A 17,710-nucleotide genomic window follows, 5' to 3' on the forward strand; every position below is an offset into this window, starting at 1 on the left:
TGAGTTCAAGGCCAGCCTGGTCTACAGAGTTAGATCCAGGACAGCCTGAGCTGTTACACAGAGAAACCCTGTCTCAAAACAACAAAAACAGAAAGAAAGGAGGGAGGAAGAGGGAGGAGAAGGAGGAGGAGGAGGAGGGAGAAGAAGAAGAGAGAAGAAGAAGAAGGAAGAAGAAGAAGAAGAAGAAAGAAAGAAAGAAGAAGAAGAAAGAAGAAGAAAGAAGAAGAAGAGAAGAAGAAGAAGAAAAGAAAAGAAAGAAGAAGAAGAAGAGAAGAAGAAGAAGAGAAGAGAAGAGAAGAAGAAAAGAAGAAGAAGAAGAAGAAGAAGAAGAAAAGTCCATTTCTGTCTCATTCAGTTTTACTTTATTTTTTTTTTAGACAATGTCTCCTGTAGCCCAGTCTGACCTTGAACTCATGGTACAGCTAAAGATGAATTGAATGTCTGCTCTTCCTGCCTCTACCACCCGAGAGCAGAGATTCCAGGCACCACAACCCACAGTTTATGAGCTGCTAGGGTTTAAAAGCAGAGCTTCATGCGTACTAGGCAATCACTTTAGCAATTGAGCTACAAGCACAGTCCCTCTTTTCTTAATTACACTTGAATTGCTGGTGAACATTTTGTGAGACTTTAAACAAAGCTACCCTTATATAAGGGTTACTTGCTTCTTTGGTTTGGTTATTGCTGGCAAGTCAGACAAGTACCAAAAGCATCACAGAAACAGAGAAACTAATTTTTTTCAATAATACTTTATTGACAAAAGTCAATAAATTTGGCCATGGGGCCTTGTTTACTGAAACTAAAATGTTAAACTTGTTTTTTTTCTCGTCTCTCCTCCTTTTTCTGATAGTATGTCCCTGAAGTTTATGTTCTCAAAAGCTAACTATCATGTTCTACAGAAGACCAGGTAGGAAATATATGTCTCAAAGGCTCATTGAAAAAAATGCAAGATTTTCCCAAGAAAGAATTTCAGGTGCATCATATTGGAGGGGGATTTAGAATGAGTAAGCAGATATTGTGACATTATAGGGATTTGCTCCAGTATTTTTACAAAGAAGTATATAGATGACAATAAGATAAGGTTTGAGTTTGCTCATAGAAGCCGGACTCTTTCCTTGATGTTTGGTCTCAGTGAATTTTCCACAGCTTGGCTTCCAAGCAGAGAAGCTAGGGACTTGAAGTGGAACACATCAAAGATTCAAGGAAGTGGGTAGAAGTGCAAAGATGGTGAAGGAACAGAAGAAGAGCCGTAGTAAGAAGTTGAAAGAACAGGTTTGAGTGGAGCAGAGCAGATGGGGGAGAAAAGTGTACCAAAGGCTAGTGAAGTTCCACAATATTCAAGAAGGAAGGATTGGACATGGAGTGTGTTAGTCAATTTATTCGTAATGAATACACTTCAATCCAGTAACACCATGACCACACACGGTGCTCTTAATGTGAGCAAGGAAGAGCCAGCCCCACTTGCGTCCAGCAGTTCTCTCTCAAACACAGCGTGCAGTCAAGCATGGTGGCTCAGGCTAATAACCTCTGCATTTGGGAGGCTAAGGGAGGACTGGCCCTTTTGAAGCTGCCCTAGGCTACATAGTGAGTTCCTAATCATTCTGAACTAGAGATGAGATCCTACCTCAAAAAGCCCAGAAAACAAGAACAACCCTCTAGCCCCTCTTTACTGACTTTTGCTTGTCTTGGAATCTCCTCCACAGGCTTTGGAGTACATCACGGTATTAGATGCCAGAGACTGTAGAGGTAGAAAAGTGTGATATCACATATCATCAGGGTCACAACTGACACGCCTGTAACTAGAGGCTGGCAGCACCTACAGCCATGTCGCCTGAACATGTCCAGACTCATCTTGAAACTGGCAGGCAAGACTGTGACTGTAGTTCCAGGACAGCGCTCTTACCTGAGCTCCAGGTCCTGAGTTCTAGCTCAAGCACTGCAGAAAGGAACTGAATAAAAAGAAGAGAGGGAGGGAACTAAAGAAGAGATTGACAAAGAGTGACAAGATTATTTCACCAAAATTATATTTCTCAATGTATTTATGTTTGAGAAAAGGTCTCTCTACATAGCCCTGCCTAGCCTGAAACTCATTATATAACCCTGCCTGGCCTGGATCTCACTATGTAACCCTGCCTGGCATGAATCTCACTATGTAGACCAGGCTGGCCTCAAATTCCTCCTGCCTCTGCCACCCAAGTGCTAGGATTAAAGACATGGACTACCACACTCAGCTCACTGAAGTTTTATATCACATAAGAACCTTCTGAACTGCAGATCCAAATGTTATGCTTAGGTTTGCTAAAGGATGGGCAGCCATGGCGATTGGACAAAAGGATAAGATGTAATGCTAGCATTACATCTAGTTTTCTTTCTTGGGAAAGAAAACCCAAGCCTATTCAGATCTTTCTTGTAGCATTCCTTACTCCAGAATACAGGGAAGGAGCCTTCAGAATGAAGCTCCTCAGAGAAGATGGAAAAAAGGAGGGAGTGACCTTTCTGGATTCGATGGCTTGTTTTGGGAAGAGGATGGGGCTTCAGTCTTGGGGAAAGAGGAGATCTGGTTTCTGCAGCACCTTTCTAGGGAGTAAAGGGAAGTGGGGCATAAAAGGGAAGGTTAAAATCACAAGTCTACTTCATCTCTGAGACTGATTCCAGGCCTTCCATTATCCTTTAGTTCAAAGTATTTGGAGCACCAAAGAGTCATAATTTGTTGTACAATTTTGTGAGCCCCAAAGGGTGTCAGATAATGTAATAAAAATGCCAGTCATATGGAAAAGCAATTAAGTTAGGAGATAAGACCAACATATAATCCATTTAAAATGTACCAGCATTAATGAACACCACCAGGTAAAATAATGAGGGTGGCAGACTCTGTATCTGTGACTGAAGAGTTTGATGCTAAGGTAGTTGGAGGAAGACAATGGGTTTTTGATAAGATCTCCAGACAGTCATAAGGAGAATAGCAGAGATGATGATTAGGAGCAGCGCTTGGGTTACAGCAGTGGTCCTCTACCTTTCCTAAAGCTTGCAACCCTTCAATACAGTTCTCATGTACTGACCCCCAACCATAAAACATTTTTTCATTGCTACTTGATAACTGTCAGTTTGCTCCTGTAGGAATCATAATGTAAATATCAGATATGAAAATTATCTGATATGCAGGATATCTGATGTATGACCCCAAAGGGGTTGTGACCCCACACCACAGGTTGAGAACCACTGGGAGAGATGGAGGGAAGGCAACAGCAAAGTTGAAGCATTGGAAGGGGTTACTACCATACATGTTTTAAATGAGGAACCGTATTTAGGAATTGAATGCCCATGAGCCCCTTCTCCATCATTCCAGCTCACTGCCTCTCGCCCCTGAATGCATGAGAATCACCTGGGGAGCAGTTTTTATATTTTTAAAATAGTGTTTTGATTACAACACAAAAGAGTGTGCATAGCAGGAATTTAAACCATATACCTAACAATAGTTAAAGTTGTGTGTGGTACTACATGCCTGTAATCCCAGCATTTGGAGGCTAAGGCAGGAGGATTGCCCTGAGTTGAGGCACAGTTTTTGGGTATATTATGAGTTCCAGGTCAGGCTGAGGTACAATGTGATACCTTGCCTCAAAAAGGAAAAGAAAGAAAGAAAAGAAGAAGAAGAAAAGACAGTGAATTTTCTGGGAAGGGGAGAAGAGATTAAATATTTTGCTATGTACTCTTAAATACTTAAAAATAAGAATTTGGGGGTTTGGGGATATGGTTCAGTAGTTAAGAGCTCGTGCTCTGCAATCAGAACCAGAGTTCAGATCCCAGCTCCCATGTAATGACCCAGGAAATCTCCACAATGCCTGTAAACCCAGCTCTGAGGGGGCTGAGAGAGTGGGACTGTTGGAACATTCTAGTGTCAAACCAAGCCAAAAGGCATCTGCACATAGAGCATACACACCTATGCACACATGCACATACACTCACACACACACGGACATACAGAAATTAATCTTTTAATCCAGCACTCAGAAGGCAGAAGCAGGCAGATCTCTGTGAGTTCAAGGCCAGCCTATTCTACAGAGGGAATTCCAGGACAGCCAGGACTGTTGCACAGAGAAACTCTGCCCTTGAAAAACAAAAACAAACAAAAAGTAAGAAAAAATAAAACTATGTCTTTGTCCATCTGTCTAATTAGTATTTAAGAGACCAGTATCTCACTACATTTCCCAAACTGGCCTCCAGCTCCCGGGTGCCTGCCCATGTCTGTGCCCTGCGACTGCTGTGATACCTAGGGCCCCTGTTCAGCATTCTTATACCTGACCTTGCTGGCCCTGTCCAGCCTGCCCATCTACCTGTCATTATAGTAGCCATAGCATCTGCATTTCCTTCTACTTGCATAGGCAAGTGCAGCTCATGACCAAGCTGTCCCTGTTAAGAAAAGACCCCTCTTAGCCCGGTCAAGACTGTCTATCAATCTAGAGACAATCATGGTATGCTGGATGCCAGACTTAAGGTGGCACTGCCCTTTCTGGTAGTCTGAACTGTAAGTAACAGAATATTTCTGTAAAGAAATACTCCAAAAAAAGAGAAATACTTCCCACACTGGCCAAAGCCAACTCACTGGTCAAGGCTCTGATATACTCCTGCAGAGATGTTGAGCTGTGTGGTACCTTCCACAACCCCTTTGCTGCATGTGCCTCCACTGGTACACTCAGAATTCTGCCTGCCCTCGCCATCCACTGCCAGGTTGGGGCCCAAACTTGGGTCATACCTTCTGAAAACATCCACCTACTGATTCTACCTTGGATATGGGAGGAGGGCAGCAGGTTCGTTACCAGTCATTAACCACTTGCAGAGTCCCTGACTCCACCCAGCCAGTGGGGCCCCACGATAGGTCTGTTGTGGTCCTGCGAGGCTTCTCAGGCCCCATAGCTCTGGTCATGGGACACAGAGATTTTTTTGGTCAACTCCCAAGCACCTAGGAGAACATTGGATGAGTGATGAGAACCTGGCTCTTCAGGTTTTTAAATAGCCTTTTTAACTTGTACTGCACATCTCTGGTCTAGCCTATGGACTGCTTTCCCCCTACATGATGTTATGGGTGTACCGGGTGGAAACGATAGGAGCTGCCCCTATGCTACCCCCCCGTCCCCACAATGTGACAGGATAACAAGGATGGAAAGCATCCTTCCTAAGGCTGATTCTTTTCTTTCTGAGACATAGTCTCATATAGCCCAGCTTGGTCTTGAACCACACTACATAGCTGAAGATGACTTTGAACTTGAGAGGCCTCTTAAGTACTGGGACTGGGGCTTTCTTGGGAGTTCTGAGAAGCCTCAGAAAGCTGGCCTATCTTCATTAATAAGAAGTGGATCAGGGGCTGAAGAGATGGCTCAGAGGGTAAGAGCACTGGCTGATCTTCCAGAGATCCTGAGTTCAAATCCCAGCAACCACATGGTGGCTCACAACTATCTGTAATGAGATCTGGTGCCCTCTTGTAGCCTGAAGGCATTCACACAGACAGAACACTGTAAACATAATAAATAAGCAAAATATTTTTTTAAAAGTGGGGGGGATCCACAAGGACAGCACAGTACAGAGAAAAGCCTTTCCATTGTGAGCTCATCAACTCAGATAAGTTGTCCCTGTGTTTTGGAGTAATTTCTCATGACTGGGGCTGGCAGGAACCCTTCCACATGCATCCCCTCACCATGTTTTCATTCCTCTTTAGTTTCTTTCTCTAATTTTTGTTTATAAGACAGGGCCTGTGTGGCTCAGATTGGCCTTGGCTTGCTATGTAGGTTGGCTTTGATCTCCCGCCTATTCTTTCTCACCTTCTGCCTGCTAGTATACAGGTATGTGCCTCCACACCCAGCTTCTGTTGCAGCTCTTCTCTTCTGCCCTTGCCACAGTATCTTGTGTTTCTTTAGTGTCTTCCTCCTCGGGAGCCTGGGTGGTTTCTGGTCCACCCATATGTCCTCTTTTTGTTTTTAAATTTTTACTTTAGTTTTATGTAGTGGGTATGAATGAGTATGTATCCACATGCGTGTGGGGGGGTGTGCACACATGTATGCTACCAGTGCCCATGGGAGCTGGAAGAAGGCATCAGAAGTTGGAGCTGCAGGCAGTTGGTGCTACAGTTATGAGCACTGAGAAGTGAGCACAGGTCCTCTGCAGAAGCAGCAATAACGCTAACAACTGAGCCATTCTCCAGCCCCATCTTTTTATGTTTTTTTTTTCTTGATGCAGAGTCTCACACTACATAGCCCAGGCTGGCCTGGATCTCACTGTGTAGCCCAGCCCAGCCTCAAGTTCTCGACCAGATTCTCATCTCAGCTTCCCTGAGTGCTCGTTATTAACAGGCCTGAGCCATCACTTTGCGATGTGGCCCCATGCTTACACAGCTACACAGCTTGGAAAGGGCACACATATGTACTGAGAAACTAGAGATGTCCCTTGGGAAGGAGCTTCAGTGTCCCCACAAAGTCTGGAAATAAGTCACAGCTTAAACTGGACTTCTTCCTCAGTTCCAGCGGCCAGGCTCATAACAAGCCCCTCTTCTGCCCAGAGACCCCTGGCAGGCATAGTTGGCCGTGAATTGGATTCTCTGCTCCCACCTCACCAGAAAGGAGTCAGATTCCACATGCTGAGCACAACAGGAATTGGAATCTGTCTTATTTTTTTTCTTTCCGAGAGGGTTTCTCTGTAGCTTTAGAGCTATCCTGGAACTAGCTCTCTGTAGATCAGGCTGGCCTCGAACTCACAGAGATCTTGCCTCTGCCTCCCAAATGCTGGGATTAAAGGTGTGCGGCCTTAATCTCTGTTTATTTAAGGCCACATTCTTATTTTTTAATTTGTCAATTTGTATGTGCATATGCGGCTTTGCAAATGTTGCCACAGTGCCATGTGTGGAGGCCGCAGGCCAACTCCCAGGGGTCACTCTCTCCTTCTACTACGTGGCCTTCCCGAGAAATGAACGCTGTTGGGCCCATTCTCGACCAAAAACACCTTTACCAGGGTTAGGGCCATGGAATTTAGAAATATAAGTAAATAATACCAGAGACACGTGAAAAATAACGAACAGAAACCATAGAATGGTACCGGGAGGGGCATTCCAGTGAACACTGAAATCATCCACATTAATTTTCCATATGTTTTTATACCCCATTCAAAAGGGGGAAGAATAACAAAAACTTTAACATGATACAAAGGGCAAATCAAACAGTTAATTGCTTTAACACTTTGAGGACATCAACTCATTAGCATTCTGTTGTTTAGGCAGTTGGAGCTACCCTAGACCACCACATCCTGAAAGCCACTTTCCCTGTGACCTCATAATTACAAAAGAAGAAGTACATTTGCATATCCTGACCATCTGTCAGGATGGAATGGATCTATTTTGTATGAGCTATCTTAACATCAAAAAAAGCATGTAATGACGTCCTGAGTTGGGACGTGCAGTTATGCTTGTCAACCATTTTGAGCAACCTCCAAATTCTCTATTAGACAGGTGGAAATAGGCTCACGTTTTGGGCCTCCACACCAAACACAGGTCATTAGGCTTGGCAGCAAACCACTGCCAGCTGAGACCAAATTCTAAAGCCATTAATGCACCCATTTCTATGGAACTAGAAATGGCCTAGGACCTTCTTGCTTTTGTGTTTGTGATTAAACCTGGGCCTTACATGTACTACACAAGTGCCTTACCACTGAGCTATATCCGACAGCCCACCTTCTAATATAGTGATATTTTATTATGTTTTATAAATAAAGCTTGCCTGAAGACAAGAAGGTAAAACTAAGCCACTAGAGGCCAGGGGTGGTGTCAAACACATTTAATCCCAGGATTTGGGAGACAGAGGCAGATGGATCTCTGTGAGTTCAATGTCACCCTGGGCTACACAAGATTAATGCAGAAGAAACAGATCCTGGTGGTGGTGACTCACACCTTTAATCCCAGCACTAGAGTGGACTATAAACCGGGATGAGACAGGAACTTGTTCTCTTTCAGTCTGGGGATTTTCTTAGAGCTCTCTAGTGGCTTGGCTGCTTTGCTTTTCTGATCTTCAGGTTGAATCCCAATATCTGTGTCGGGGTTTTTTATATTTGTGCTATATCTTCTATGTTAAATAGATCTAACATTTGCAGGGAGACAACTCTTGCAGGGAACAATTTACAGGGAAGCAAGACTGACTGAGGTGCTGTGCAGCTTTCAAGGGTCAAGTAGGGTATCAGGCCTCCTAGAGCCACAAGTTGCTGGAGGGCAGCGATCCAGGAATTCTTCCAAGTCTAGGAAAGATGCATACCCATTTCCATGGAGCTCCAGACTTCTTGAACATACGTCACTTGGGTATTGAGGCAGCCAACCAAATGGTAACTTGGGATCCCCATAACAGCCTCTAGAAATCAGCTCTGCTCCATTTTAAGTGGCAGCTCTTACATCCTCATCCCCCAGGTTGTGCTTTGGAATTTGTCCTATGAGCTTGTCTGTCTTGATCTGGTTTTTGTTTTGTTTTCCTGATCTATCTTGTGCCAGGGTGGCATCAATTTTGTTTTCTCTGCTGGCCTGGGAAGCTTTAAGCAAGTCCCCACCCCAAGTTCTCTGAAGGTTGGTCCTTCCCAGCCCCTCAGTGCAGCGCTGCACAAGTGCTCCATCCCTGGTAGCCTCCTTGTGTTCTATTCCCGGGGTTGGCATCAAGCCCAGGGTTTCCTTCAGCAGAGGGCTTTCCCTGTTGTTAGTACAAGGGCGAATGTCACTCATTTCCATTTATTGCTCTCCTCTAGGAAGTCTTCTTATCCCTGCAATCCAGCCACAGCATGGAGAGGTTAAGCTCCATCTCCAGCAACAGAAGAAGGACTTCCTAGGCGAACTGTAGACCCTTCCTGAGCCTCTGATTCTGTCTTGGCACAAACAGATGGCAGGAGGTTTCAGAACTGGGGAGAAGTGGTTGGTGTCCATTCTATTCCTTTCTTTCCCTTGAAGAGCTTTTTGTAATATTAGGAATCCTACCATAGAGCCTAAAGACCTGTGAGGATTCGCTCTAATTTTTGGGAATACCCACAGGAAGGCACACTGTGAACACAAAACAGCAGCCATGTGCCAGCACTTCCTAGGCTTGCAGTTATGTAAAGGAAGAGAATAAGCAAACAGACAAGGTCCCTTTTAAGCTGGATCTTGGAAAAGGAATAGAAGTGATTTCTCCAGTGGAGAAAAACACGAGGTTCTGACCCCCCCCCCCCTGCCGTCACCACACGCCTGTGCCTGTCAGCGAGATGAAAGGGGTACAGAATGTTCCGGGGGAAGAGAGCTCCCAGTAAACTGCATGAAGAGGGTATGGGCAAAGGGTACAGAATGAAGCCCCACAGTGGTCAGGAGCTCTGAGATTCTGCAAATGAATTGATAACACCATGATTGTTTCCTTCAGGCTGGACATGATGGCTTCCATCTTGAATCAGAGTAGCTCAGAGAGAGTGGAAAACACATGAGGCTGTTGCCCTTTCTCGGGGATGTATAAGCCCTGTTAACAATGGCTGCAGGGAGGATGGTATGTCAGCAGCATAGCTGCATTGTTCACCTCAACTTGCTCCTGTAAGTAAACCTGAATAAGCTAATTGGTTCAGCAACAACCAAACCACCTGCTTTCTTCCAGCACCCAGATCTATTCTTATAGTGGTATCAAACTTGTTGAAGAAATTCTTGAGTCTCTCTTTCACAGATGCAAGTCAGAGTTCAAGAAGTTATGCAATTTGTAAAGCTACCTCCCTAATAAGAGCTGAATGGTATTGGAACCCAGGCCTTGTTTCCAGGGCACATCCCCTTCTGCTTCCAGGGTTTTGGCATCTGCCATTTCTACCTTCTCTATGGCCTATACCCACTGTACTTTTTCCCCACATGCATGTTAATAAGACACTTGTGTCTATGTAAAGAGAGCAAATTTGAACAAGTTTTATCAAGAAGGGGATTATAAAGATGGAGGCCTCACAAAATCTAGTGATAATGCAATGGACCTTAGAAAGAAAGGTATATATTATTTGATATGCCTGGGATTCCCTCCTAACTCTATCCCAAATTCTCTGGGAAAGTTCATGAGAGGTGATCTCGTACAGCCAAAACAATAAAGAGTGCAGAGACAACCTAATAGTTGTTTACCCATAATGCTCTTCTTGCTCTATAAACATGAAACATGTATGCCACCCCACATAAATACAATTAGAAACATGCCTACCTCAACCAAATCCATGAATAACTAATTGCAAGTCATCAGCAACTACTAATCCAGATATGATGGTATCACATGGAGATACCCCGTCTTCCTCTAATTCAGTCACAATAATATGTGACTCCCTGGAATCTTGCAATCTCTGATGAATGTAGCTTTCACCAGTAGATTAATAGTAACAGTACAGAAATAAACACATTCAAAAATTCCCTTTCAGGGACGAAGGCACACATTGATCCATCACTAAACCTGAGAAGGTACCCTTTCACCTGGATTGGGATGACAGAAATAAATCTCAGGTATAAGAAAACTCATGGGAGTCCTTTGCTTATTCTGTTCTTACTTAACCAGGCTGTACTTAGGCCAGGATTGTGTTCAAAATGAGGTTCTTAAGTTTGGAAATGCTTTTGAACTTCCCAGAGGCCAGAGGGGTCTGCAAAATGCACCAGCACACCCCTTCCATAGCCCCGCACTAGGAGATTTGGCCTAATTAACAAGGCGTTCTAGCAACCCAAGGCCAAATTACCAGGAGAATGCAGTGTGCCATTCAGGAAAAATAGGGCTATCAAAAGAATTGTTTGTTGTGCCCAATAACTAATCCACTTTAGAACATTTACTAAAAGGCCCCTTTTATAATTGTCAATCCTTCTTCTGTTCCCTAGAGACGCGTGCATCTCTCCTACAACTCAGGAGTGGCTTTCCTAACGACCTGTGAGACAGTCCTTGGAAACCTAATTGTCAGGAACAGTAGGGCCTCTGTCTGTCTGCCCCCCATGTTGGTAGGACAGAAATCTAATTCCCAGCCAGCATGCACACTTGACCCAATCACATTTCTATTGATCAGTCTTGTGTAATTTTTTTTACTTCCTTGATGCTATTCCACCCCACCCTGTTTCCTCCTGAATTTCCCCATTCTCCCACTCTTCTCTGTCCAAATGGAAACAAAGCTCAGCTCGTTCCTTACCGTCAGTAATTAGTGAGTAAACTCTGTTTACAACACTGTGTCTGGCTTCGTTTATCTTTGGCACTACTAAAGGAACAGATTTCTACACTCAGTGTTTCTAAGGCTTGAAATCTAGCGTTAGGCTTGAGAAAGTCCTGTTCAGAATCATTCACAGGTTTTGCTGATGTGCTGATCCAGAATTATTGCTCTGGATGGTCAATTATGATCCTGGTTCACCAGAGTGATTGCCCTTACTGACAAAAATGCTCTAAATCTTCATTTGAATGAAAGCTGGTTTCACGTTGGGAGATCTCCCAGTAACAAGTGTTAATAATGGGTAGTCAAAATCTTGTCGTTGGTCTCCTTTCTCTTCCCTTCTTTTTGCCAGTGCTGGGGCTGGAGCTCTTGGTCTTGCACATGCTAAGCAACTGCTCTACCACGGCTGCAGCGTCTATTTCTTGGCACTCTAAGGATGCGGCTCATTCCCTCTGCCCTCTCCATCAAAGACCTGAAAGGAAATAGAAGCTGAGCTCAGTACTGGTTTACTTGGTTTTTATTTGTTTGTGGCGCTGAGGACTGGAAGGGTAAGAACTCTACCACTGAACTACACGCCCAGCTCCAGGACTTCTCTTTCAGTCCTGGGAACCATAAGTAACTGCTTCACTGCCACATCTTACAAAATGTCAACTCCCTTCCTATCAACGGAGGCTAGAGGATTGCTGTCTTTATCAGTTCCACTTTGCTTCACCATCCCTGCCATTCTGGATCTATGGAACTCTTTTGAAAGATTCCTTTATAGAATTTGTAGCTTGTTTGTATTTTTCATCCTAACAGACCATTCTGACATCATTCATCACGATCACTTCTGGGTTCTGCACTTTCGTGTTCTGTCGGTCACCTTTCAGGAAATTCCAAGGCAGATGCAACTATTCTTCAGTGCAGATCTTATTTCCGGCTGTATTCTGGCTGAAGGGGCGGGTCCTAAAAGCTCAACAGAAGACGGACACTATGTGGATTTCATCGGAGAGGCATGCTGAAAACAGAGTTCTCAAAAGACTGTCATCCAATTAGAACCCTGGCAGCTATTCTGAATTGCTCCTCTCATGGGCAATTTTCCTAACCATGGGGTGAAAGCAAATCCCCTAACCATATGGCATAGCTTAGTGAGTACCAATAAGGTTCAGGTTCTGGGTGAATTTGTGTGGGTGCTTTATCTCCCTGATCAGGGATCCTCAGGGCAAATTAAAGTCAATTTCATTTTGTCTGTACATTGTCTTAGGTAAATGTTTTGTCATTCCTGAGGGGGACAACTCTTCAAAGAATGACGGTAGCTAAAAACGATGGTAATGGTTATGTTGCATGTGTGTTCTTGTCCATTCATTTAAAATTATGCATATCATCTTTTCTATGGAAGGGAAAATTCTCCCTCTCAGGGAACTTTAGCTCACTTTAGCCAAATTCAATCAATCCACTGTATTTCCTTTCCCATGATGCATCACCTCCATTCCTTTCCCTGGGAATGGTGGTATAATATCCAGAGGCAACGCAGTTGGATACAAGAAGTTTTGGTGCAAATCCTATACACACATTTTCATATCCTGTTTCTTCTGACGTTTGTGCACATCAAGGCCTGACCTGGGCGGCTGTCTGGTTCTTCCACTGCATCCTGAGGCCATCCGGGAAAAGACTACAACTCCCAGGATGCCAATCCGCCCCGCCCCACTCCCCTCCCCCAGCTAGAAAGCCAGTATCTCAGAGAAGACGAGGCAACATGGCTCCCGGAGGTAGAAGGCAGAAGCTTCACTCCCTTTGAAGCAGTGAAGAAGAGCAGCGGAGGGCAACGGGAAAAGGAGAAGTGACTAGGATTTGTCGTCGCTTTTACCTCCCCAGCCTCTTCTGAGTCTGGTCAGCCTCACCTCTGCTCTCCACCCGCACCCAGTCTGTGGTCTCCTCCCCTCCCCGCCCACGTTCCTTCGCCCCTCCCGTCGCCAACCCTTTCCCCGCCCCCCCCTCGCCCCTATCCCCCGCGAAGTGCGCACGCGCCCGCCTCCAGCTTCGCGCGGGGATCGCCGCCTGGCCCGCTTGCGCAGCCGCTGTTCCTTCTACCCACGGAGGAAGCATGGGCGTCCAGGGCTTCCAAGAGTTCCTGGAGAAGCGCTGTCCCGGGGCTGTGGTGCCCGTGGACCTCCTCAAACTCGCGCGCACCGTCTCGCGCCAGCAGCAGCAGCAGCAGCAGCAGCAGCACCTGCACCGCCAGCTGCCACCAGCAGCCCTAGCGCCCGGGGCTCCACGCATCACCAGGGGCTCTGCTCCTCTGCCGCCGCCGCTCCCGCCGCCCGCCTTTGGCGCTTACTCCGGGGGCGCGGGGCCGACTCGGCACCATCACCCTGCTCACCATTTCCACCATCACGGCCAAGCGCCGCCAGGGCTGCATCCGCCGCCGCCCCCTCCGCTGCCTGGGGCTCGGGTATTGGTAGATGCGGGTTCGGCGCTGCCGCGGCTCTATGGTGGCTACCAGACGGATTGGGTTTGTGGCGGCCAGTGGAATGCCATGCTGGGCTACTTGTCAGCGCTGTGCCAGGCTTGTTCCTATCCGGGCGGCGACGGCCTGGAGCTGGTGGTCATGTTCCCTGGGGGCCTGGGGAAAGACCGACTGGCCGAATGGGGCCGTCGGTGCCAGGCGGAGCGGCAGACTGCGCAACTGATCGTGGGACACGTGGGCAACAAGGGCACCCCTCCACCGCGGGCCTGGTTCCTGCCACCTGCCTGCCTGAGCCACTGCGTGAGGCTAGCACTCATCCGCTTCCGGGTCAAGGTGAGGGAGGGGTCAGATTTTAAATGAAATGTCCCACACCTGTTCCTTCCAGACTAAACACCTAACCATTTACTGACTTACCTGCCACTCACCCAGTCAGCTAACCTACTGGCGACCATTTTATTCACCTATGCCCCCTTCACATGGCCTCCTACCAATCCCCGTACCTACATGGCTGTATCTCTATCCATGTCGTCATAGTAACCCCCCCTTTCCCTTCGCTTACCCCATTGGCCTACCTGTTGGTTTTAGCAGAATTGACTCACAGTTTCTTTGGGGTTTCATGTTTCTCTTGCTATCATCTCCCTCAAACTGAAATAGTTTTTTCCCTTCATTTTCCAGTTGACATTCCCTCCTGTATCTCTTTTCAACATCATGGCAAATAAAACAGATGTTAGTCGAACACCTTTCTTCTTTTCCCCCCATCCATTGAATCCTTTCCATCGCAGCATGCTTTTATCTTGGCATGCCTTAGCCCAAAGAAACAGTCCACTGAGTGAGTCACTGTTTAGGAAGATGACCACACTGAATAGGGGGTTTCAAAGACATGAATGAGACACCGTTCCTGGTCTTGGCAGATCAAATATGGAACATTTATTTCATGGTGTAAATATGCGTGGTGACTATGCTTTCTGGTACAGTAAGTACAGTACCTGTTTGGATAGGTGGGTGGTTTGATATCTGTGGGCTGAAATGGTCTAAGGGAAACTTCCGGAAGATGACAGACCTTACCTACGTCTGTGAGAACTGGCTAGATTTGAATGAGTCACAGCTTTTGGAGGAGGTTGTTTTAAATAGTTACAGAAATTGAGCAGAAACAAAAAGAAATACCAAGTGTGTGAGACCCCATGGGCTTAAATGTAAGTCCAGTCTGTGAGTAAGTTGGGCCCTGCATATGGAGCTTGGGGAAAAGCTTGGCAGCATCCCCGGTTCTTGGCACCACTGCTATTACGCTGTTGCTTTCCCATACTCTTAGGTTTCAAGTTCCTACGTGTAGAGAATAGTAAGGCTTGAGAAGGAAGGAGGTGGGCAGGAAGGAGAAACAGAAAAGCAGCAATTCTTCCTTAGGTAGGAAGAAATTGCAAACCGGTTTCCCAACCAGAGTTTTGGGAGATGTCCTCTCAGGATTGGGGGGTTTGGGAATTGAGAAACTAAACAGGTGGCAGCTGGTGGAGTAAAGAGGCAATAAGAGACGGAAAGCCATGCTTACGTAGAGATAGATATTGCAGAGGCTAGAGACTGTGGCTAGAATCCTCTGATGCTAGGCATGGCGCGCTCAGCATCAAATCTTGTGCCTAGGCTTCATAGATTATAGCTTTTTCGATTTGAAAAGCCAGTACTGGGCTGGGGGCAGAGCTCAGTGGTTGAGTGTCATTACTAACCAGGAGACCCTTGATTCCAGCTCCTAACCCTGCATGTAAAACAATCTAATCAGGAGCTAACTTAAATGTAACTGCACCAGAACCCCATTTGCCTGCTTTCCTGACTGAACGTTTCAAAGCAGTGCAGTCATTCATTCCTTGAAAATTGTTTTTAATGGCACCACCCAGGCTTCAAGGGATTTTTATTTACCCCATTGTTTTTTATCTTGCCATTGCTGGCAAATTGACTGCTGGCACAAGTGACGACTATGTTAGTGGGGCAGGGTTTTGCCTTTTTTGTGGGCGGTAGGCTTGTGCTGGGGACGTGCCTTGCTGTTGGACTACACCTGCAGTCCTTAAGTGCTTTAAAAAAATTGTCTCATTGGATCTTTACAGTAACCCATGAAGCAGTATTGCCCCTGTTTTCCAAGTAGGAGAACCCGGTGGACCCAGGCGCTTTACATACTTGCCCAGTGATAACCTAGTAATAAATGATAGAGCTGGAATTCTGGGATTTATGTCCATGAAGTCTGACTCCACAGCTTGTGTTCTTAACAACAGTGTTGAAAGACAAATCTTTTTAAAGAGGCACCGTGGTTAGATGATTACCTCACTGGCACCTAGAGGAAAGCAAGCTGTTTATCCACTTGTGTTCCTTTACCAAGTGCTCTCTGGTTAGTGAGTACTGTGCTGGTTGCAGAGAATTTACAATAACGACTCTCCAGGGAGCCAGGGTTTAGTAAAGACTGAAAACAAAATCCAAATACTCTGCTAATTGCACTCGATGAGAACTGCAGCCTCTTTGCAGGGGGCATGGTGATTGATTTCTTAGTGAGTGATGAGCATGTGCCAGTGCCTTTCCAGATTGGCTGTGAAGAGGGGGTAGTAAAAAGATGCGTTTTTTCCCCATCCATTAAATCTTTTCCATGTCAGCATGCTTTTATCTTGGCATGCCTTAGCCCAAACAAACAACCCACTGAGCATGGCCAAGGTTATGGAGACCTAGAGCAGCTTGTTCGTGAACGCTGAGTAGGTAACTATTATCATATTTACAACTATTATTTGCTGAATAGGTTTTGATTGATAGTTGGCAGGAGAGAGGAACCCCGTAGGTCTGAATTTATTTATACTCTCCACCAGTCAAAACTTTTGAGAACCAACTCTAAGTGTATTTTGTCATATTTATCACAGGTTTTTTTTTTTTTTGCAACAAGTTCCCATGTATTCCAAGCTATTTTTGAATTCGTAGTATAGCCATGGCTGTGCTTGAATTCTTTCTGATTGTCCTGCCTCCACCTCTCAAGTGCAGGGATCAAACTTGGTGCACTCTCAGTTGTTTTTTCTTTTAATCTCAGCAGTGGTCATGGGCAGTCACATATGCCTGTATAATTCCAGGTACTCAAGAGGCTGAGGCAGAAGGATGCTTGAGCCTTGGAGTTTGAGGTCAATCTGGTAATATAGTGAGACACCATCTGTAAGCAATACACACACACAAAATGATGGCTTGGATAGATCCTAAGAGAAGAGATTGTAGGAATGATTTCTAAAAAGTGTTTAGTCTGGTAGGTAGGATGACATGCACACCTCATCCCAGTCTTCACGGAGCCCGCGGCAGTTCTGGGATGCATAGCAAGACACGTCTCAAAAAAACAAGAGCATGTACTCATCTTGCAGAGAACCTGAGGCCCAGCACCCATGATGGGTGGCTTACAACTGTAACCCCAGCTCCGGGCATCTGACACTCTCTTGTGGATTCTGTGAACAGATACACACACACACACACACACACACATACACACAAGCAAAAGAGTGTAAAGTGTGACTTAAGACTGACTCAAGAATTGGGCAAAATAGTGTTGATGCTCTTAGCTCACTTGGCTGTGATCAGCAGCTTTGTTGTTGTTGGCGTGATGAAGAATGTCTTGGTTGTGGTGAAGACATGAAGAAGTATGGGTCAATAACTGTTCATTGCCTTTTCAGAACTGCATTCTGTCTTGAAGGTGGCAATTTTTCACATGGGTGATTTGCATGTGGAGCATTTCTTTTGTTTGGATATTAGTGCTTCAGAACAAACACTGCATCTCTGTTGTGCCCTGGTTTTGTTCTTCAGTTTAGAAGTCAAGGTGAACCTTTATTTCTAATCTCACTTTCATTTTTAATAGAGAATAAAGAAGTAGCAGGAATAAATACTTGATAAAGTGCTGGATTATCTGTTTAGCTTTAGACAAATTTGGACTTCATAAAAATTTGGGTGTTTGTGTTGAAATGTTTGTAATTTGGTTTGTCATAATTATTTGCTCAGTATGCCTTTGTAAGTGAAAACAACCAGTAGCAAGAAAATTTAGTAACCCCTAAGTTCCTGGCCCCATTCCCTTCCAAAAGGTCTCAGAAATAG

General features: G+C 45.4%; 1 protein-coding gene and 1 long non-coding RNA gene across 8 annotated transcripts in view; one reads left to right on the top strand and one right to left on the bottom strand.

Moving 5' to 3' along the window:
- Positions 1–11,186: 11,186 nt before the first annotated feature.
- LOC119804598 lies at positions 11,187–13,920 on the bottom strand. The gene is made up of 2 exons (XR_005283823.1): positions 13,535–13,920; positions 11,187–11,647 (listed from the first exon to the last, which is right to left on the bottom strand). It is a non-coding gene; the product is annotated as an uncharacterized LOC119804598 (long non-coding RNA).
- Positions 13,222–17,710, top strand: part of Fam120c (family with sequence similarity 120C) — a 137,623-nt gene continuing 133,134 nt past the window's right edge. For all 7 annotated transcript variants that reach the window (XM_038315999.1, XM_038316006.1, XM_038316002.1 and 4 more), the window contains exon 1: positions 13,222–13,954. In XM_038315999.1, the coding sequence (XP_038171927.1) occupies positions 13,259–13,954 (696 nt within the window). In that variant the 5' untranslated portion in view covers positions 13,222–13,258. The remainder of the gene's footprint in view (positions 13,955–17,710) is intronic.

This window comes from Arvicola amphibius, chromosome X, assembly GCF_903992535.2.
Source record: "Arvicola amphibius chromosome X, mArvAmp1.2, whole genome shotgun sequence".
Taxonomy (NCBI): Eukaryota; Metazoa; Chordata; class Mammalia; order Rodentia; family Cricetidae; genus Arvicola; species Arvicola amphibius.